This window comes from Amphibalanus amphitrite, unplaced genomic scaffold, assembly GCF_019059575.1.
Source record: "Amphibalanus amphitrite isolate SeventyFive unplaced genomic scaffold, NRLGWU_Aamphi_draft 001124F_arrow, whole genome shotgun sequence".
Lineage (NCBI taxonomy): Eukaryota > Metazoa > Arthropoda > Thecostraca > Balanomorpha > Balanidae > Amphibalanus > Amphibalanus amphitrite.
This window is the reverse complement of record NW_024882618.1, coordinates 116,568-139,235: the sequence shown is the minus strand read 5'-3', so window position 1 is coordinate 139,235 and position 22,668 is coordinate 116,568. Positions and strand designations below refer to the sequence as shown.

Genomic DNA, 22,668 nt, shown 5'->3' with positions numbered 1-22,668 from the left:
AGTTCTTGGGTTATAGAATTGCTGCAATAGGCTTCAACGCTAAGTTGACCATTTGAGGTCACCCAGGTCACCTGAGGTCACCATCTTCGAAACGGCTGATAAAAGCTTAAACCCTGATTCGATTGGTGTTTACTTCGTCCTGATCGGTCCAGTGGTTCCTGAGTAATAGAATGGCTGCAAGGGTGGCGGTCGAATAGTGTTGTCCTTTATTTAGTGCCTTTTCAGCAAAATAGAAAATATTCGAACGTTTCGAAAACAGCGCAGTTGTTACGTTTCAACGTGTACAGTTACGTTCGCGACTCGCGTTGACGGTACAGTTTTTATGTTGCTTTGCATTTTTTGTCACTTTGTGTACAAATATTTCGCTTTTATCATCTGAGCAGATTTTTTCGGCTTTTACTCTATCATTGCGCTATTGATTTCGTCATCTAGATAAGAGACAAACTAAAATAAAATGGTCACAAAAAAGCAGAAAAACAAATGACTTGACGACGACATAAAATAGAACACGCTGAACTTCGCTTCACAACTTTGCAGCTCTCATATCAACAATATGATATCAACTATCTATAAGAATCTTGATATCAACAACCCAAGCAGCTGTTGTTGGAAGTTGGTTGGAAGCCTTTGAGAGAAGAGCGCGGAGGGGTTGGTCGTCGCGGTACGTTGCGTTTTATCGCTAATAATAAGCATTGTATTATTAATTACAATGGATTACAAGAATAAGATCATACTGGCACCAATGGTTCGTGTCTCTACACTACCTGTTCGCCTTCTGGCCTTGGAATATGGCGCTGATATTGTTTTTACCGAAGAGCTCGTGGACTGGAAGCTTTTGGCAGCTGTGAGGCAAGTTAACAGTAAGTATACACTCCCCTTAAAAATTAAGCTTGAATATTTTGCTCATAGAGAAACCGTACTTCCAGCTCTTCATTTATTTGCGAAGCTGCAATACTGAAGAGCTTCTCGAATTAACTAAGAGCTGGAAATACGATTATCTTTATCATCATTCAACTATGTCCCAGCTAAACAATAACATATTCAAGTATGCTTGAATATTTTATATAAATGGATTAAAAGCCAGAGCCATGTGAAATAAGAGTTTGCTGTGCAGGCCCGCCCCCCTGGCCCCTCCCCACCCCTACCATTTGATTGTGAAATTTCAGTCATTGAATGGGAATTTCAATTTAAATGCCAAAGTTTGGCATGCTGTTTAGTTCCTCATCACTGACTTTAACTGTTCACAGCTGCTCTCAGTACCTAACTTAAAACTAATGTTGTAGTCAGGGTTGATATTAGCTCTTTTTTAGGAGTCTGGTGGTTAAAGGGACTATCCCACCTTCTAAAATGTTGTTAAAACCAGTTAAATTGTGCCCGACTTTATAGATTGGATGACCAGGAACACGGTTCTGGCATTTATTTTTCATTAAACATCTTAGGCTTCCCATATTCCAAACACAAACTTTCAAATATGTGACGTCACAGCCCAAAATTACCAGTTCCCCAGGCCACATTACTGTCATAAAGCTGATTCTTTTTACTCTGTAGGCACCACAACAAAGTTCAGACCAAGTTTTAAGCGATTTTTCAACGAACAAACACATTTAAATCAGAATGACTAAACGAGGTGACGTCACACTAGCGGTCGCTCCATGTTGAAGATAGGGCCTTGTACAAGGCCCATTTTCAAATGAAGGGAACGAATTTCTTCAACACCAAGAGGCCGCGGGGGTTGCAACCTAGATAGATAGTGGTTTCTGAACCTCGCCACAAACTTGGCTATCTCAACTCAAACCCCATGTTAAAGGTGGGATAGTCCCTTTAACGTGAGCACTGTAACTGACTGTCTACACTCTACATACCACATGACATGGCTTTGGGTGCAAAGCAGGCATCACACTTCCTGGCTGGAGATAGTGTGACAGGACTACTGACATGGCTTTCCACTGTATCAGTATGACCATTTCCCTTGTCTGTATCTGACAGAGTCATTGGGGACTGTGGACTATGTGGACCCAGCGGACGGCACTGTCATCCTGCGCACCTGCGAAGAGGAACGCTCCCAAGTGGTGCTCCAGATGGGCACATGTGACGCAGAGCGAGCCCTCCAGGTGGGCCGCAAATTGTGAGTCACTGTGGTGTCTGCGCCTGGGCAGGGATAAGCAAGCGGGCTTGGGCCCTGTCTGAACTAAGAACAGACAGGTCTGGGTTGACTGGGACATTTACGTGCCAGGAACTAAGTGTAGAATTGATTTGATAGATAAGTTTATGAGTTAGGTATCTATCATTGATCTTGTGGAAGTGCGAATTGAGTAAAGTGTTCAGCTTTTTTGTGATTAAGAATTGGTAGATCAGAGTCCTTTACCGATATAATGACAACAATTTCCTGTTATTTTAACTCTCGGCCGTGTTGGTGTTTCGCCAGCAGCGAACGTATAATGGGGGGGGGGGGTCTGTTGTAACCCCCCCCCCCCCGTTGTTAGACCCCTGATCGATCTAGAGCTTCGCGAAAAAAAACGAGTATGTTGCCCGTGACGTGAGGAAGCCGATGATACCCAATTTTTAGGTCCTAACTCCTAGGTCATTAGTTGACCCTCCAGGTCAGATCAATGACCCAAAAGTCGGGAAAATCGCGACCTGTTAGAACGTCGTAAAGTGTGGCTGCTATCTGATTTTTCGGAGTGCTGATCACGAATATCGTGTTAGTTTTGATCACAGATGATATATTCACGCATTCAGGCTAGGTAGGGTCAGGTCAGGTCAGGTCAACCAGTAGGGGTCCTGCCGGGTATTCGTAGTACGTGTCAGCTGCCTCTGACAGCTTCGTAACATGTTACGAAGACACTAAAACTACTTCGTTAATGTTCAAATGGTTACTAAATTTGAATTCAGCTTCAAAAACTAGACTAGAAACATGTAAAACTCCAAAATGTGAGCTGAGGTCATCAAAGCCAATGACCTGACCTGACCTTCAGGTGACCTTGACACCCACCCTAATGCATGGGACCAACATTGTGTCCAGGGGCGTCGCCACGGATTTTTGAGTGGGGGGGTCGGGTTTCTAGTCTTCACCCGATGGGTAGGGGTGTTTTTCTTTGCCACACTTCCCAGTTTTGTGCGTGCGTATGTGTGTGTATGCCTGTGTAACAAATCGGCGCGCAGCGCCGCCAAATTTAATATAACCTATTAGGTAGGTATACCTACCTACATCACTTGCGTAAAAATTATCACTGGTCACTTAACCCGCGCCCCGTAGGGCTACCGGCGGACCCTACCACCCGTAGGGGGGGGGGGGGCGTTTCGGCCCCCCCCCTAAGATCTCGGAAAGTTACCGGCCGATTTTCAAAATTCAAACGGCGTTCGATAGCCCCACCCGGGAACTACCTTGTGACCAAATTTCATTGACCTAGGTCAAACCGATGACGTCACAGGTCAGGTCAAAGGTCAGATTTTCACCGTTCACAGGCAATTCAAGAAATGTGCTGTGAAAGCGAGTAAATTGGTAATTTATTGAAAACCATCGATGGTACATTGTTCGTCAAACACATACCTTGCTATCTGAGGTCACTGATACCAGGTCAGGTCACAGCGAGGTCAGGTCACCGGGGGTCACAATATGAATGTGTCGTGTGATACATGTTTTATGGTCCATTTTACATGACAAATGCGATTATGTGGGTTAGGCAGCCTTTGGGGCCAGCCTAGGTCACGTTTTTGTGAAGGTCAGGTCAAGGTCAGGTCAAATTAGGTCAAATTTCAAAGTTGATATTTTTGCATAAAATGGGTATCGATTCGATGCAGCTCGTCACGGGGAGTCTAATGGTGGTCTTCGTTTTGCTCTACGAGTTCTAGAATTGCCAAAAATTGAGTTTGAAAATTTGACGTCATCTTTTTTGAACAGTTTTTTCGCTATAACTTGGCCAAAAAACGAGGTATCGATCTGAAATTTGGTATGTTGATAGAAGACGGTAGGCACTATCACATATATTCCGGTTTTTTCGAAATTCAAAAAACTTTTTGGATTTTTTGGCGAATATATCCAAAAACATGCTTTTTTGATTTTTGGGGGTCAAAACTAAAAAATTTCAAAAATTCGAGATAGCAGTTTTGTAGCCCTGTCAATTCTACACCTTTTATGTCTTGATCATTTTTCTGTATCTTCAAAGCTGTAGTCCTGACAGGTCTTCTCGCGAAGGTCTTTTTTCGGTCGAAAATGACAGAACATGACGTCACTCTGACGTCATTTGTGGCCAACCTATCATAGCCTCTGGAAAAATTTTTGGTCACAATGTGTAAAATTGATGCCCGGAGAGGTCCTGAAAGTTTGGTGGCGATATCTCCAGCCGTTTAGGAGATATCGACCGAAAAGGACAGGGGGGGGGCCGTTTCGGCCCCCCCCCCTACGGGGCGCGGGTTAAGGTCAGGTCGCCATGTCAAGTTCAGTTATACGATATACCTCTATAAAAACTTTCCCCTCTCGCCATTCTTGTAGCTTTTCTCCCATAACTTCGAAATTTGGTACACTGTATAAGTACCTAATGTATGGGGTTATAGGACGTGTCAGCAATTCATGATTCTAACTGAGGATTTACATCTATGATCTGAAGGCAGGTCAAATACGTGACCTCATCATTAGAAAATAATGAGAAATTAGAAAAAGCACGAATGCCTCCTGCTTTGAAAAAGTTCGTCAGAAACGCAAAATATCTTTGGAGCCATGACAAATCAGCTCATCATTGCCAGGGACAGGGTGCAACTTATGGCGAGTGATGACTCGAAAGGTCATTAGTGGAAATGTCCATCGATGGCCACCAGCATTTTTTTCTACAACTTTTGACGAAGACGCGGTAGAGCGATGACAGCACCTGGAAAGTGTTCACTGTTCAGCTCAACAACACGGATCCATTCATATGCAGCAGGAGGTCCTTTTTCGATCAGGACATAGCGTTGACCTGAGGTCGCTTTAACGTTAATTCTGAATGGTCAAATTTTAGCCCATGTGACGCGTCTCAAAGAGATCAAGACGGTGGTGACAAGACAACATATGTACATACCATACAAATTCACGGAATCGAAAGTTATTGCAAAGCAGATGTTTCGGCAGAATCTGTCCAGTTAGCTGTTTGCCTTCTTATGGGCCAAACATAGACCTGAGATGAAATCTAACGCGAAGCTAGCGAAAGAGCGTTAAAAGAGCTATCGAATAGTTTTCTGCTTCACTGTAGCCCTTCTGGCTTCTATTGGTGGTTTCCCAGTCGCTAACGTATAACGTATACTAAACTAACGCTGAGGCGTGCTTTCGACCCCTGATCGATCTACAGGTTTGCGGAAAAAAGAGCATGCTGCCCGTGACGAGAGAAAGCCGATGATACCCATTTACAAGTTTTCGGGTCATCTCAGGACTCAGGTCATCGCCAATAAGTAGAGAAACTCGGGGCCTGCTAGAACTTAACGAATGTAAGTTGTGATGGTTTTTCGAGGTTCTGATTACGAATGTTATCTTAGTTTTGAACGAAGATGATGACTCCATGCATTTGGGGTAGATCAGGTCAGGTCAGATCGACCAGTACCTAATAGTGGATGACCACCACCGATTGCTTCCTAGCATGTTATATGAATAAGCAACACAACTACTTCTTAAATGTTCAGATGGGCGCTAAGTTCAAAATCAGCTCCAAAAACTACCCTATCAATGAAAAGCACGCTATGAAAAAGTGAACTAAGGTCATCTTTATTTGAATCAGGGATATCGATTTATTTTAAGTAGGTGATTAACTCGAGCGCACCGGAAGTTTTGTTGCAATCGGCTCCTTTTTGCGCGACTTCTTTGCGAAAGCCTGAGACGGTTCCATCTGACTCCCTTTCCCCTACATGTGCACTGTACAGCTAGTTGTGACGGTAGCCATGGGGCTGAGGCTAGTTTGTAGTTTTGTAGTTGGGTACTGATCCGACGAATCGACTGCGACCATTTTTTTTTTTTAAACGATCAGACGAACACTCGGGGCAGTTTTGGCGCGTCCAATCCTTTGAGAGATACAAAGTTATACTAGGATGTTTAAAGCCTACTTAAAAACATTGTTGTGCTGGTGTTCCCCGCCCACAGCTAATTGACCTTTAGGTAATTGGCTAATTGGCTTTAGGGAGCTCTTGAAGCGATTTTGAATCTGATGTATTTGTTGGTGTTGCTGACGCCTGCTTCACTGACATAAAAGCTAAAAAAGCATACTCAGCATCGCAAAAAGTGGGGGGTCGACACCCCCAGTTTTCAAGAGTGGGGGGTCACGACCCCCCCAACCCCCCCCCCCCCCGTCGGCGACGCCCCTGATTGTGTCACATGTTTGAACGCTTGAAACCACGAAAAGACTGCAAACACGCGGCTAATGCGAGCCGACATACGCCGAATCGCGATTCCGGCCAAACATGGTCTCGAGAAGTAGGTCACAAGTCAAAGGTCATTTGGGTCAGGGTCATGAAATTTTCAGGGTAGGTGTAAAATTGACCGACTCAAGAGCACTGAAAGTTTCGTCGCGATCGGCCGCTTTTACGCGGGTTATTCGCGAAAAACCGATGGGCGGTCCATTCGACCCCATCCCTATACGGGCGAGGGTAACCGTCTCCAGCAAGTGTGATAAAAAAGCGCTGATGTGAAACGCCAGTTATTGGTCTGGGTGATCTTATTTTCTCTCCTACACAATATACACCATAAGCCTTTTAATCATCTGGCTGACAAAATGCCGGACTACTATCTGCTGAAAATATTGATGGCGGGCGATTTTCCATCGTCAAAATTCCCGATAAGCCGTCCCGATTACCCATGTTGTCCGTTTGTTTAGATGCACCTATTTAGTACAAACACAGACATTGATTGATAAGATCTGAGAGATGTACCTAGTATTATAATTATAATACACAGACATTCCTGGCTGTGTTATTACAGGTGCATTGTATGTATCTTCAGTGTGACTTGTGGTATGACCTGCGTTCCCTCGGTGTCTGTGATGGCAGTGAGAATGATGTGGCCGGCATCGACATCAACATGGGCTGTCCCAAGGAGTTCTCCATCAAGGGCGGCATGGGCGCCGCCCTGCTGCAGCAGCCCGACAAGGTCAAGGACATTCTGACGACGCTCGTCAAAGGCGTCAGAGTGCCGGTGACTTGTGAGTACGGCTGTTCCGAGGGACTGGGTGGGCTGATCAATGACACAACGCATACTTTTTGCCATCGCAAGAAAAAGCTGATACGAAGATGGTGGTGTTGAATGTGGTTACAGTAGACTGTGAGCCGTGAGGTGATATTTTCTATGTTCCAGATAGCCATTTGCTCCGCTTTTTCTATGTTCCGAGTGGATTGCTGGATAGCCACGGCCGTTTTATCTACACCGGTCATTAAATCTTGCACAGCTATCATTCATATTTATCTGAAGACCCTTTTTTTCTTTATTTACCGTAGTGTTCCTCGCTGCCCCCTCGTCGACTTTTGCTCTCCGCCGACTTTTCACTATCCGTTATCTGGCCACTGATTTGGTATTCGCCCAACTGAGATTCCTTTCTGTCCTCTGATCGCTAACACCGTGCTTACTTCCAGGTAAGATCCGCCTGCTGGCCTCTGACGCCGAGACGCTCTCCTTCTGCCGGATGGTGGAGTCGTGTGGCGTGGCGGCGCTCACTGTTCACGGCCGTACGCGTCACGAGCGGCCGCGGCACCCGGTTCACGAGGACGCCATCCGGCGAGTGGCAGAGGCGCTCACCATACCCGTCATCGCAAAGTGAGCTCCGGGACGGGGCAATAATCCGGGCAGGTCCCATCAACTCGATCTATTATGTTTTCAATGGGTTAATCGAATCTCAATTTCGGCTTCATTATGTATAAACCTGATCTAGTGCTTAGTTTGTTTTAATCGTGTGACTCTTGAAGCTCTCCAGTATCCAGGGATGCGGGCTGCGATGTGACTGCGATTATGTAGTTCAATGTAGTTCCCCAGTTCTGACTCCTGTACCCCGTCGTGCCCCAGCGGCGGCTCTCGCCACATCCAGTGCCGTGCAGACGCGGAGGCGTTCCGGGAGCGCTGCGGCACCTCTGGCGTAATGCTGGCCCGCGCCGCCATGTGGAACCTCTCTGTATTCCGGCCGCAGGGGCCGCTGGAGATGGACACCGTCATCACCCGGCTGCTGGAACTGTGTGTCAGGTCAGTTAGCGTCAGCTCTGTATCCAGTCAGTGTCAGCTCTGTATCCAGTCAGTGTCAGCTCTGTATCCGGTCAGTGTCAGCTCTGTATCCGGTCAGTGGCGGCTATGTGTCAGGTGATTGATGATGGGCCAAACTGTCATTCCTAGTAAGTAGTAACCATCATTCTTTCTTAACGACGTAGAAGAAAACGTGTGTTGCTCTCACGGGACACGGTGTAAATGGTGATTAAAAAATTCAGCTTCGTATTACCATTGCATTCCAAATTGCTTTTATTTCTGCGTGTTTACCAGATTCGCCGTTTGCCTTTCCCAGATACCATCACCCGTTCGCACAGGCCAAGTATATGATACCTACAGCAGATGTTGCCATGCTCATTAACCGTTTGTGTTTCTCCAGGTACCATCACCCGTTCACTCAGGCCAAGTACACGGTACAACAGATGCTACGAGAGCTACAAGAAACACCGCGCGGCAAACGATTCCTGGCTGCGCAGACCTTGGAGGAAATATGGTGAGTGGGAGAATATAGACCGAGTTAGGGGAGGGAGTGCTCGTACCTTATCGATACAATTGGTTACAATACAATGGCGCCTGATCGTACTCTGTTACACACGGGGGCGTGAGGAAGCCCCGGAACATTTTACTACGTTCTTTCAAATGCCTACATATCAACGAATACACCATTCGTTGGTCTAAAACAGCACTTGATCCACATATCATCTGGAGCTTGTCAGTCTGCAAAGTTTATTATTATTCTATAGATGTGCCATAGGTAGGCACAAAGCGGTTCACACTCAAAGTTGACGGTATTGATTTACCCACTTATTTACAAATTGCTCCATTCCATTGCTCTGCGCTGAGCTGGCGTGGTCGACTCTGGGTCTGGCTACACCACCCCACCAGTGCCCTCTGTTCTGACCCGACCGGCCCCGCCCACCCCAGTGCCATCTGGGGTCTGGGTGGCGCCTGTCGCGCGGCGATCGGACCCCCGACCAGCCCCGACGGCAGGCCGCTGTCCAAACGGCCGCGGCTCGACGACGGTGTGGAGCCCGGACACCGAGCCTTCGTGCGGGGCCACTACACGGTCAGTGGATCAGATTTCGTCTGAAGTTTCTCAAATGTTTGTGAGGTTTATCTCACAGCATCACTTAATGCTTCGAGACAAGTAAAGTTAACCGATTTGGATTGAGAAAAAATGCCGATTCGCTGTCAAATTGTATACTTAACTCGTATTTCGACATGGTACATAATGTGGAGCGATAATTTGTATACTTTGTACATCGTGCGAAATGCACTTGGTCGAGTAAAATGAATAGCAGCTGTATTTTCTTCTGATCCTGTCACTGTCACTGTAACCCTGAGCCAGACGAAGTAGTTACTTATAGATGCCTATACCGACAAGTGACCACCCTCTGCGCCCGCCAGCCGGAGCAGCTGCCCAAGACGCTGCTGCACGCGTGGAGCGTGCGCCACGGCCTGCCGCTGCCCAGCTACCAGCTCGAGTTCTCCGACAAACTGTTCAGAGCCGTGTGTACCGTCAAGGAGCGACGCTACGCATCAATCTGGTGAGTGTACCGACCATACGGAGCTGAAATTCGTGCTCCTTCTGTCCCGGGCTGTGTTATACCTGAAACAGACTCTTTCCGCGGTCAGGAAATCGCGTGCAAGAGCCTATTCAAATACATGGGAGCACGCTCGCATCAATCGCACGCACCTTTCGCAGGGCGCGATTGATGCGGAAGAATTATAATGTATTTAAATAGGCTCTCGCATGCGATTTCCTGAACGCGGAAAGACTGTTTCAGCCTTAGGAACTTTGATATCGTGCCCCTTCCGTTCTCCCCTGATTCCCCACGCTGTGATGAAAAATTGTAAGGGTCAGATGCCATCCCGTCCACTGCTGGCTTTGGTGTCTCCGGATCGAGACGCCTTGCCGTCATGCGCCGTGGTCAATCATAGTACAACTTCTCTACTCAGTTTCCTGTTTCCTTTTGGCGCTACTAGCAGGGTTTCGCGAATCGTCTGCGACCATTTAGGCTGTTGAGCGTGGATTACCCGGTACCGATCTAAATTCCCGTCGATGACCGTGAAAGCGGCCGGTCATACTGCGCATGTCACCCATGGGCCTCTGCGCTGCTTCTTTGATTTCGATACTGGTTCATGGTTGACACCAGGTACCTACCTTCCTCGGTCGATGATTTAGGCTCGCAACGTGGAATTCCCGTTGTTTGCTAGTCAGCGTGGATTTCTCCGAACTTCAACGTCGGTACTGGTCATGTGCTCTAAAAAGGCCGGCGAAGATGACGTACTCTGCATCATGACGTCACGGTCACGTGATCGAGTGCCGCCGCGGACTCGCCGTTTGCGCCTCGTATTGGGTGTCCTCCGCGTGCGGGCGCTCGGTGTGTGCCGGTTTCCAGGTTTCGTCACTGGGCGCTGGTGATCCCGTGGTGTAACGATCATTGGCGCACTGGCGACTGGTATGGCGCAGTTATGGCCAAAGTGCCGAACTATGAGCATGAGACTCGTGGCGTCTGTCGGTGCTTCCTTTACTCAGTACACAACAAACGTGTGCTGTGTACTGAGTAAGTACAGGCACAAGGGCTCAACAGTCAAAACACAACGACTAGCTTCTCTGGACCTGTGTGATGCGCAGTGACCGATCCTGGAGAGGGTAAACATACATGGCATCAGAAACCTAGATTTTCCCGTCATGGGCTACCCTCAGACTGGTGTTTGCTCAAATCTGTGTTTGTATTTAGTATACTGGCACCTTCCGTCAGTTCGCTCTACCAGGGTGTCGAACTCTGCAATTTGATTTTTAGGCCTGTCGGAACTGGAGGAAATTGGCCGATAAACGGGTCCAGTTTTCGCTATGGCTGGCACGGGCCACCAATTCAAGGTCTTCCCCATTCGGTGCTGTCACAATAGTGCCTTCTAGGTAAAATGATCAATTTACATACGTCATATACGGTACTACTAATTAATTGCACATTGTTTTTATCATACGCTCGCGTGCTGAAATTCTCATATGCGGAACTAATTCGCTGGACACAATAACTCCTAATAAGGCTAATTTGTCGCGATGATTTGGCTATAATGCTCAGACGCCGCTATTATGTGTCAACAATTTACATCATCGCCCTTCGTGCGTGTCGTGACGTCACTGGTAGGCGCGTGACGTCAGTATTTTTTGCCGCTGAACACGATGCCGATGGCGGCACCTGATGTGACCTCAGCGCCGTTTTCCTTCCGCGTCTTTTCACGACGATGATGCAGCTAATGCTGGATTTGTTTCAGCGTGTGCCGGGCTTTATCGCCTAATGTTTGGAAAATCACATTTAAACCCTATTCATGAGGGCTATTTTTGAATTATTTTTAGTGGCGATGATAAATCAGGCGCTTCACTTAAAACGATATTCGTTATGATGGGTAACAAAACAACTCCTATTGCTTCTCTCATTTACTTGGCTGGGACCAATTTAGCGTTTGCAATTTATTAGCAATACTTTGTTACTATTTTTTCAATAAAAACATTTATTGGCACGTCAGGAAAAAAGCTGTGTAATTACGTCAAATATTTTTTCAGACTCCAATGACCTTATTACGTGGAATCTGTGTGCCGACCATCGTGATAAGTAACCAGCGCCGGCCCGAAGCGTTGTATATTAGGACAGGGCTGTAACGGGCGTCTGTCCAAACACGACTCTTATTGAGCGCCGAGCCGCCGGGTGTGGGACGGGAAGTTTCCCAGCGTGCCAAGGCATACCGTGCCTCATCCCCTGGCCATGCCGCCACGCCAGTGTCTGATGGAACGATCATCAGAGCCTCGGCTCAGACTACCGTAGCGACAAAACGTCAGGGTCTCTTTTCTGTCTTTTGTCTTTCAGCCGTCATCTGTCCTTTTCTAATGAAACTTTTGACGTTTTCCGTTGGCGTTTACCGCAGCATTACATCAAAGTTATGTGTAGTATTCACTTATGTTTGGTCACTTCCAACCAGATCATTTCTGTGTGTCATGTCGGCGCCGTCGCTCACCGTTCCGCCTTATTTCAGGGAGAAGAATAAGAAGTTCGCCGAGCAGGGCTCTGCCCTCACCTGCTGTATATGTCTGGGGATCAGCGGCCTGCCCGCGGACATCGGTCTGGTGTCCCCTGTGTCCGGCGGACAGGCGGTGTCCGCTGGACAGGCGGTGTCCGCTGGACAGCCGGTGCCCGCCGTTACTGAGAGCGGCGACAGTCTCACTCTGCAAAAGGACACGTCGGGTGGGACGGCAAACGGGCAGCACGGCCCCGAGACCGACTCTCAGCGCTGTGCAGTGGGGCTGGAGGAGCGAACGGTAGGCCAGGACAGACTGGTGAAGGGAGCGGTGGAGCAGAACGATACGTCGGTGATGGCGGAAAACGGGGAAACAGTGGAGGGAGAGGTAGCGCAAAACGGGGACTCAGCAGCCGCCGAAAGTGAACGGAAAACGAACGGTTTCGCCCCTGCCCGCGGGTTGGTCGAGGGTGTCGGATTAGGGCGGAGATGAACGATTTTATATGTCTGTTTTAGTATGTGGGCTGATAAGTGTGGGTACCCTGTTGTTGTTAGAGGCTGAGTGGCCAGTTGTGAGGTTTGTTTTTATTTTTCAGGGACGAGGGTAGGGTGACAATGCAGCCAAGATACCTCTGATAGTGTAATATGAATACATGGCACATTGTGTAATTGGATGTTTTTTTTTTTAGTAATTTGCTTCACGATTATAACTCGAAGTGTTGACCAAATAACGACGAAATGCTTCACTGGTGGCTCCTTTTCTTTGTCTGCTCATCAGATGACATTGAAATAAGTCTGCTGATTGAATTCTCCCACTCGTTTACTTTTCACTTTTTAGCCTGTTCAGTCGAAGTTTAGGGCATAGGCTGCTGGATGACGTAAAATTATGTCTGTGGCGGACGTGATCGTCCTATGACAAACGACAACCTTAACACAAAGTATTTGATCCCCATCAAGTCATAGCTGATCTGGGACTGCCTGAACTCATGTTGAATAAGTCATATACCTTGTCGCGGTAGGTATCATACACGTGGAACTTGTCATGAAATAACCGGAACTTCATGCCGTCATATGGAACCTTTGTTACAGACGTGCGTGCTTCCATAAACCTCCAAAGCCATCACCGTGTAGCTGCATATCATACATCTGATTTAACTGGAGTAAGACGTTAGTGATAAACCCTGTCGTGGCTTCCTGTCGGCTCAACAGATCTCTGTGTTGTCGTCAGGGCTCAGGCTATGGACGCTGTCGGTTCGCGGCGTCCGGCTCTCTTCGTTTCCGATTTCCTGCATATTTGTCCAGCGACTCCTACATGGACAGGTGGTCTGGTGATGCTGACTGGACATTGCATCGCTGTCTCACTGCACTAATCTGAATTCATCATTGCCTTGTTGGATACAAGGAGGCAAATAGACATGGAGTCGAGCTCGATCAGACTACTGTCCAACCAGAAACCATCCTATACTTGGAACATTTATAAAGGTTATCTTTGCATCCGTTATGCGAGGAAACGTCGTGTGATTTCATCTTTTACAAGCTGTTCCATCAGAAGTTTCGTTTTAGTGATGCCCATTAAGTTTGTTTTGTGTTCGTACAATAACGAAAAATGCAAATACGCATGCACAAAGTAATCTTGGTACATAACTATTTCCCAAACGCATTGGTTACGCGTAGATTTAGGTGAAAAGAGTCACTCGCGGTTCGTGGAGTGTCGCCGGCCGCCAGGTCAGCCTAGCGTCAAGCGTCCTTGTGTCGTGCTAATGTCATGAGGTTTCTTTGTAAAGCACTCAAGCCCAGCGGCCGGCGACGATGGTGTAACGATTATGTGTGCCTGTATTTCTTGTGTGACGTCACCGGATCAGATGCACTATAAAATGCACGCGACGCGATGGGTGGCAGAGATGTGACGGTGGCTGTGAGGAATCCGTGACCCACTGTCGTGAGCCGCGACCGGACGGAAGGGAGTGGACGAATTCCGTGAGCATATGCCTGATGCTTACACCGATGCATGAAGGAAGCCAGAAGATTCATCATGCGAGCGGATGTGAATATGTCGTTGGCACTTCTTGCTGCATGTGAGGGGTATGCCGCCACTGTGTAGAGTGTACTATGTAGATAATGTAACAGGGAGCTTCCCAGGCATTACGCAATATGCATGGGCTTTACGGCGCCTCTACCCACATCCCACGGTCTGCCTGACTTTTTGCGACTTATAGGTCAAATCCTGACCGTCAAACCATATTTACTAGAGGTGACTTTTGATAGAATCCACGGTTACGATAAGTGTTTAATGAACTGTTGGCCACCATCTCGTTTGGTCGATTTACTCCGTCCATTCATGCCCGCTTTTGCCAGGCAGGGGAGCACAGCTAACGTGCCCAGCCTCATGTCCGATGTCCGATCCATTCCTTTAGTCTTCGGTGCCCTTTTCACGCAGGCTGGTGAAGTTGTATGAACCATGGTTGTTTCCTTAGTGTAGTGACTATTATCGCACCTACTCGACGTAATATCTTTCTTTGAGCATTAGCTAACCGCAACCCTAACAATCGTGCGCAATGCAAAAGAAGCTTTATGCAAAGAAGCCGACAGACACGAAAGGACAGACGTAATGCAAGTGTGACGAATCGAACGTGTAGTGATATCACTCAGTCATTACATCATAGGCACTGGGTCATGAACCGTGAGGCAGTGAGACGCAGCTGGCGAAATAGAATTTCCCGTAATATTCCCTCTGACATAATGGCTGTCATCCCTCCTTTACGTTGCTTGGGGCCCACAGGAGCTAACCCATCATGATATTTTCGTCAGGAGCCTTTGAGTAGGAATGCTGTTCCGAGCGACTCACTCGCCGTCTGTTATGTTTTGTTCTGACTTCTGAATGGGCTGCATGAGTGCACTCGTGTATTATTTCGTTCAGTTAAAAAATCATGTTCGGACTGTGCTTGACGGTGTTCTACCTGACAGTTGAATCGTTTTAACACCATCCGAAATCGATTGTTTTTATTTCCAGCTTAATGGATTTTCAGTCGACTATCAAGGATAAATAAGTATTTCACCAAGATCTTGCAAAACTTAGTCAATGGTTTCCTATATATATGACAAAATGGTGAAAGTGCAAAGCATTAATTATCGCGCATAAAATTTAGTCGCAGGTTTCGTGGGAATACAGAGACAAATACTGCGCATCAAAGGCAAAATAGACGCAGTGCTAAGCGCCGGCGCGGGAGAGTGGACCCGTGGACCGTGGGTTGAAATTCGCAAGTTTTTAATGTTAATTTAAAATATTAGTAAATTTCAAATAACAATTCAACGCTTTGCACATTGTGCGATTCTGGATGTTCGTATAGTGAGCCTGAGTTTGACCGTTGAAGCGAAGAAATTACGTAAAAAACGGACGAAGATGCCAATTAAAATTTGAATTGCCATGATCATCGCCCGGTTCCGCACTTCAGCTTGATATTTCCACTACCAGGCAAGTTCATTCATTTTTTTTCTTTTTCAGCTTTTATCTAGGTTTGTTTCAGCTTGATGGGCTACCTTCAGCATTAGGCACCTATCTGCATATCTCACTGCAACTGGTGGGCAGTGGTGGTTTGTGAATTGTGGATGCTAAATCTTCTTGAAGCCATTATCATTATTGATATAATAAGTCAAAGTAAATAAAAACCTACATAGCATGTTTCATTTAATCAATATTGAATAGGTGACAACTAATGCAAAGTGGAAAGGAAAAATGTTGAGTTTGACTGACATATTATTTCAAAAATAAGTAGGTCGTAGATACCTACCTAAACAATCTGAATTGTAATAACTAATATACAATGTTCAGATTACTTTTTCATTTTAAATACACATTTCGGAGTTGAATTACGTATCACTGGGTATCAGCATGCATAATACTACTGCTGAACTTGCTACTACCAAGCAGTTACTGACGTATCAGTATAATGACCCTGCTGCTGACATGCTTGTATTTGTATTTGTATTTTGTATTTACATTTAAAGGGACCCTCCCACCTTCAAAAAAGTTAATGAATTGGCATGAAAGTGATGTCGCTCGGTTCAGAAAGAGTGAAAACGAATATCTACCAAATTTCATCGAAAAATATTCACCGGTTTTCAAGATATTAGACTTTTACTTTTGTTTACTTTTTGGGATCTCCGCTGTTCCTGGCGACTTTATTTGAAAGTGCGGCATTTGTTGCGCGCAAAGCAGCATATACCACCGCGTGCTACCAAACGTTTTAGTAAAAGATTAAAAAAATCGTTAGATCTCCGCTGACGTCACAAATTCTAAGGGGGCATTCCAATGCACTAGCCCCTTAGAATCCGAAAACTGCAAGTTTGAAATTCCATATCTCCGAATTAAAGCATTTTTCGATGTTGTGAGTGTCCAAACCGGTATTTTCAGGCCATGGCCACCAATTTGGCTATCTCAACTCAAAACTAATGTTAAGGTGGGAGGGTCCCTTTAAGAGCAATCCACATACAAAGTGTGTGGCGATTACTGCTCAAATACAAATTACAGCTTGATATCCACCAAACAATCAGCCTTATCAGTGGTGGAGGCTATGGATTTGTGATGCCTATCATCATCATGAGACTAATTCAGAGGTTTGTAGTTAAACATTTTGAAAATGTTCTGGACTTCCTGTCCTGAAATGGAATAAGATTGAAATGGAAGGCACATTCTATACTTATTGTACCTACTTATCTGCTGCCTAGCAAGTAGCAAGCCATTCTGATTTAGTCCATGCTAAACTAAAGGGAGCTACAAGGATGTTTTTCATGAAGTTTTTGTTGTTTGCCAATGACCTATGTAGCAAATAAATTAATGAATTATGCTCAATTGCTACATGTGTTTAATAAAAGTGCGTTTTACATTATTTCACAATTTAGTGCTTTGCCCTGGGCCAGTTTATGTTTACTTTTTTATTGTAATATTTTGAGCAAGCTGGTGTCTGAAAGTTTGATGCAAGCTAGCCTTTGTTTTAAATGTCAGAAACTGGCGAGTTTGCATCTCGGTTGTTCCCAAAGTGCCCAAATCATCCCTCTTATCTCCAGTAAATCGTCGCCCTAATGGCGCTGCACACCTAAGAAGGTTCAGATTAGTATCGGAAGACGCTACTAGTCGCCAGTAATGATCACTGGTCACCGATCACCAGATCGGTAATAGGAGACTGGATACCTACTGCTCGGGGACTTATAGGGGACTGCAGACCGGCACATCGTAATGGTCTTAGCTGGATTTCCCTGCTCGCTCACTGTGCGTCGCAGTTCGCAGTCGGTGTGCGTTTGAGCCTATATTACTGTCCCTGCTCCAGCGGTTCGTATTACAGCCCAGCCCACGGCTTCCTATGTTGAAGATTGTCGCGGCCTCAGGCAGCGTCCGGAAACGTGATGTGAAACATGCACGGGGAATGCATGATGCTAGTTGTGACTTGTGACTTGTGACCCATGGGCGTACGCCGTCCTTTACCGGACTCTCTCTCTCTCTCTCTCTCTCTCTCTCTCTCTCTCTCTCTCTCTCTCTCTCTCTCTCTCTCTCTCTCTCTCTCTCTCTCTCTCTCTCTCTCTCTCTCTCTCTCTCTCTCTCTCTCTCCCTCCTCTCCCCCTCCCCCGACGGCTTCATCAGTTGTTGACTGGGCCACACGAAATATCCGTCCGCCCACTTCAGTCAATACTGTTGGAATCAATGCGATCGATGGTTGGACGTCATTGAGCAGGGATCTGAGAACGGAGATGAGCCGGGGATGACAAGGACTCGACACGATCGAAGAGATCGATAATTATAGCTGCTGATGAAGATAAATCAAATCATGATCTCGTTTTTCGGGACGTGACTTCACTGACTAACGTTCCACCTTTAGAGATAGGTACCTAATATAAATGTTGTTAAATCTGCCGTGAAAACTGAGGTTCTGGGTGGTACGTTTGACCTGAAGTGCTGTATTAGGGACCAGCTGGCTGCAGAGTCGATGGATTTTCGATGACTGGTACCGACTCCGACTCCAGCTTCCATCTCCCACTCCGACTCCGGAAAAATTGTCGAATACGACCTACTCCGATTCCGATTTTGCAGCCCTGGCAGAACTGCGGAGTCGCTGAATTTTCGGTAGCCTTCACTCCAACTCCGACTCCGGCTCCGACTCCGTACTTATAGTCATCGCTGGCCTGAATCGCTCTGTTTGAGGTCTGTGAGGTGCTACTGATCGTACCGCCGTTTCTGGATGTTTTGACAGCAGGAGGTGGTGACATGCGACACGCGACAGTCGCTGCCTCCCGCGACGGTCGGGTGACGGACAGTCATTTGTGACATACACACACAAACATACAGTGATCGACTCTGGCCGCTCAGCTCGTTAGCACAACAGTGTGTTCCGGCCGCCGCGCTGACGCATCTCCCAGGATCCTGTGCGTTCCATACGGTCGCTTAGTTACGGTCCAACATCAAGCTCCATGCGTCCGGCTCCAAGTCCGCTCGGTCTGCAGCCTTTTTCCCATCTTCTGTTTTGCCTTTTCACTCCACCATGCACCATGTAGTAAAAAGGCATTTGTTCTCTAGTCTTCTGATTAGTCGTATAAAGTGCTTTTATTTTCATGATGAGAAGTGCATTTTATAATTTATTCCCTTAGATTGCCCGAAAGTAGGCAGTCGTAGCCTATAGTATTTTGCATGCATTTTGGGTCAATATGCCTACGAGTCCGACATTTGAATTCTGATCATAGAATGGGAAAGGAAACTGGACGATAATGGCTTCTGAAGTTACAGCTCTGTGCCCAGCGGCGGCAGCCCACGTCTGATAATCTTGTAATTGGCAGTGTGCATTTTTAAAGCTGGTTTGACCTGCTGCCTTCTTGGCTGTTTTTTTTTCTGTGGGCCCAATCAGCGATCGAGATCTGTGGTAATTGCAATTTCAGACAGAAGGCTAGTGATTCGGGTTATGGTTTCGTTGCAATGGTTTATGGTATTAATAGTTACAGTTGGTTAGTCTGTGGAACAGACCGTGTCGAGCTTTACCGGCTCGATGAAGTTTGGCTTTACATTCTACTCACAGCTCGGAGTTTCCCGATAGAACAATTGAAGTCAGGACTACAAGCAACAGCCAGGGTTTTTAGTTGCTGATAGTGGTAACATTATTCTTTTCAATGAATCCACATATTGGTGATTGTCTTTTATTTGAAACGTTTACTTTGACTTTGGTTGGGCTCGTTTTACATACGGCACGCGTATTGGCCTCACTCGGTTACCAATTATGAGGCCCCCGCCCCCCCTCGTATCCGCCACCGACTCCTGCGCGATTGCCGCTCGGCCCTGCCGCCGACCTGGGATGCCCCTGTGCCGCCGTGCGTCAGCCCCCCCCCATCTGGGGCGGGGAGGGGGGGGGGGGGTCACAGCCGGCGGCCCAGAATACGCGGTCGGCGGCGGCGGCCGGCCGGCCGTCAGTCGGCGGCGCACTGCCAGCGGTGCAGGAGTGTGGTGCCGTGGGGACAGACTGCACACGCGGCTCGCTCACCGTCAGCTGTTTGAAGCAGGGCTGTGTCAGCCGCTCACCCCAGCTGTTCGTCTGTCTGTGGCCGCTCTGCTGAGCCCGGTTCAGACGGCACGCCGCTGACGAGGACGTATCGATCTGAGGGGTGAGTGGCCGCTGGAGAGTGAACCGGCGTCGGTGCTTTGAGGCGCGTCGCCCTGAAATGTCTGCCGTCGGTTCACCCCGGGCCCTGGCTTGGACGCTTGGGCCAAGCTGCTACGCGTCCTATACCGCATCATCATCCGGGCCCTAGGAGTGGGAGTGGTTCAGCCCGGCCTGTGCGGTACAGACTGGACTACTGGACTGCTGAGTTCAATCACTCACGGGAGGTTTCTGGGTGTAGGCCGTAGGGGCACATACTTCCAGTTCCAACCCAGAAGTATAATATATGTAAAGTCAAATCAAGTCACATGAGGTCGAGTGATTTTTCTTGACGTCAGTTTTTTTAGAAGGGGCAAGGGATTTGCCAGTAAAACCAAGTAGGTATAATAGGGAGTCGGACATGTTCCTTTTATGTGCATATTGGCCCTTGAATGGAACAGTACCTGAATGGATAGATTCTGCTAAAATCATTAAACGTCACAATTATACATTACAAAATACCGTTACAAATTATGTAAGATGTCTTGCGTGTTTAAAATGACAATTCATCACGCGATATACGTACGCCTTTCCTTGATACCGTTCATACTTCAAACACCGCCTCCCAGATTGTGGGGCCGGCCGGTGCGGTGAGGGGCGGCAGAGTTTCCCAGCCGAGTCGCCGCCCGGAGCGGTGCAGGGCTATACGCACAGCAGCTGACCGGTAATTGGGCGCCTTCCCGCTGCGTTTTAGTGCCCACCGCGGCGACCTGGGCCGGCCCTCTCCCGCTCTCTCAGTTTGGCTCGCAATCTACACCATGTGACGCGCGATACAGACTGATTCAGGTGGCTGATTGTGCCAGTCTGGTACAGTCCTGTTTAGAGGGTGGGTGTAGTCCTGCGGTATTTTATGTTCACATGGCTAGGTGGCGTTGTTTAGCTGGAACACAAGGCAAGGAAAGAGGAAGAGAAAGAATTACGCACCGATGTGCGGGCTCGTCGCATTGTAGTCGCCTTCTATAACCTATAGAATTGTTCCACTCTCCGCCCTTGGCTATACACTGTGCTAGGGGCGCAAACAGGCGCCTTATTGTGGGCCATGCCAGCCCTCACCTCGTTTGGTAATTTCGCAATAGGTATGTTGATTCCGTGTCTGCTGCGTCATAGCCATGAACGAATGCGGTAAAGGCGAACAGGGATAAACAGGAGACAGCGGAAGCGAATCGCCAACACCATGGGAATCACTCCTCCGCCCATTGTAATGGCTGGACGGCCGATCGTCGCCAAAGTAGTGTAATGTTCAGTGCCAGACCCGTGTGCTCGTATCACATCGCTACCCGCCTACCGCTGTGTGGACAGTTGGTCTGAGGTGATGAAAGAGAGACCGAGTCACCGGCCAACGCTCGTTGGCATGTCGGTGTGAAGGCCTCAGCTTCTTTGCTGACTCGTTTCGTCGCATGACTTTTCACCAGGGGGAGATTCAGTCAGCATTACGGAACGGAACGGTGCAAAGTGTAGTACCACGAACTTTCGTGGTGTGTGGGGGAAGAGACAAATGACTTACGCTATGACAGGGTAGGCTGTCGCTCTGTCCTACAGAACCATGTGTAGACAGATCGGGGTAACCCATGGATCTACAAACCCCTCGATGGTTAGGGCATCTCATACGTAACTCATAGGTACCTGTTCAACTGAGAGAGCCCTCGGTGTCTTCCGCTCGCAGCTGGCTGTCGGGCCTGTCGGGGACAACCTTCCCCTTGCTAATGTTTCCGCGATATACCTCCGTGTTTCTGGGCCGAGTTGAGGCGAGTCCCAGTCTCACCTTCCGCGTGATTTACCTGTCGATTGTGGGTGGACACGGGCAGGGCAGAGTCGCATGTCTGTGACAAAGTCTGTTTCTTAGGGGCGATGTCCGCTTTTCCCTGTCCACAGGACAAGCTAACGTCGCGGGCACTGGACAGGCCCATTGTTCATATTTTTTCCCCAGACGTTTATTGAGATCGTTCGGAGCGTCCGCTATTCAGGGTTAAGTAGGTACTTCTAAAGTTTTAGTTAAGCATTGTTGAAATTTGCAGCTCGACTGTACCGTGTGCAATTGGAGCGACGCCTTCCGATATAACCCTTAATTCGTAACAATTATCATCATATAATTCTCGGAACAAGATATCAATATCCGTCACTTGCATGACTGATCTTACGGATCACGGTAGACGGGCCTCTCGCCGTGTTGTGGTATTTTCTTGTCCTCCCCGCACCACGGCACGTGTCGGTGAGTCCGCGGCTCCGACCGCAGATAGCCGGTGTAACTCGGCGATAAATCAATCAGTCTGCGACCGCGGAGGATGGTTAGCAGACAGTGGTCCGCCCGCACTAACAATAGTAGCCGTGCCGGTGTGTCAGGGACATGGAGCCAGTCCGACATGGAGCCGGTCCGACATGGAGCCAGTCCGACGAACGCGGGACTAGGCTAAGTCTGAGCTCAACATGATACATCTATCACTCATGAATTTGGACAAATTCTTCAGAGATTATAGATGACGTCCCTGTGTGCGATTAGCATTGGAGAAAGGTGCTATCCTTCGCGTCACTTATTTGTTCAGCAGGGACCGGATGTAGATGCCGTCAGCTCGTGCCAGACGGTGGCGTGGGGAGGGGATGATACCTCACTTGAGGGGCAAGGTGCCAGCCAGTGTGTCAGCGGCAGTGCCTAGTAATGCCGTTACCAGCGTCAGTGGGTTTTGACTGAAATGGTGGATTAATGATGATGTACATGATACCTGTATTTGATGGATTTAATTGATGAAGGTTTTGCATTAAATAAGAATAATGACC

The 22,668-nt window shown here is 47.7% G+C and overlaps 2 protein-coding genes across 10 annotated transcripts in view; both read left to right on the top strand.

Moving 5' to 3' along the window:
- Nucleotides 1-240: 240 nt before the first annotated feature.
- LOC122370343 (tRNA-dihydrouridine(20) synthase [NAD(P)+]-like) lies at nt 241-12,892 on the top strand. Of its 2 annotated transcripts, none has more exons than XM_043345848.1 (9): nt 241-860; nt 1,987-2,125; nt 7,006-7,157; nt 7,585-7,765; nt 8,012-8,185; nt 8,583-8,696; nt 9,128-9,269; nt 9,611-9,750; nt 12,242-12,892. In XM_043345848.1, exons 1-9 carry the CDS (start codon nt 710-712, stop codon nt 12,714-12,716), a joined length of 1,668 nt encoding a protein of 555 aa, XP_043201783.1. In that variant the 5' UTR covers nt 241-709; the 3' UTR covers nt 12,717-12,892. The 2 variants fall into 2 exon arrangements, with proteins under 2 accessions (XP_043201783.1, XP_043201782.1); XM_043345847.1 differs by having other exon boundaries at nt 434-860; nt 9,620-9,750.
- Nucleotides 12,893-15,414: 2,522 nt separating this feature from the next.
- The window catches only part of LOC122370339 (Na(+)/H(+) exchanger protein 7-like), a 52,086-nt gene continuing 44,832 nt past the window's right edge, over nt 15,415-22,668 (top strand). For 3 of the 8 annotated variants that reach the window (XR_006254555.1, XM_043345838.1, XM_043345835.1), the window contains exon 1: nt 19,684-19,861. The gene's annotated coding sequence lies outside the window, so the exon portion shown is untranslated. Of the gene's footprint in view, nt 15,696-19,668; nt 19,862-22,668 lie in introns of those variants that run through there. The other 5 variants (XM_043345841.1, XM_043345839.1, XM_043345842.1 and 2 more) reach the window with 3 other exon arrangements.

Coding starts and splice junctions, on each gene's coding strand:
- LOC122370343 (XM_043345848.1), top strand. CDS start 710: ATGGATTACAAGAATAAGATCATACTGGCACCAATGGTTCGTGTCTCT. Junction 9,270..9,610: donor TCGTGCGGGGCCACTACACG/GTCAGTGGATCA, acceptor TGCGCCCGCCAG/CCGGAGCAGCTGCCCAAGAC. Junction 9,751..12,241: donor CGACGCTACGCATCAATCTG/GTGAGTGTACCG, acceptor GCCTTATTTCAG/GGAGAAGAATAAGAAGTTCG.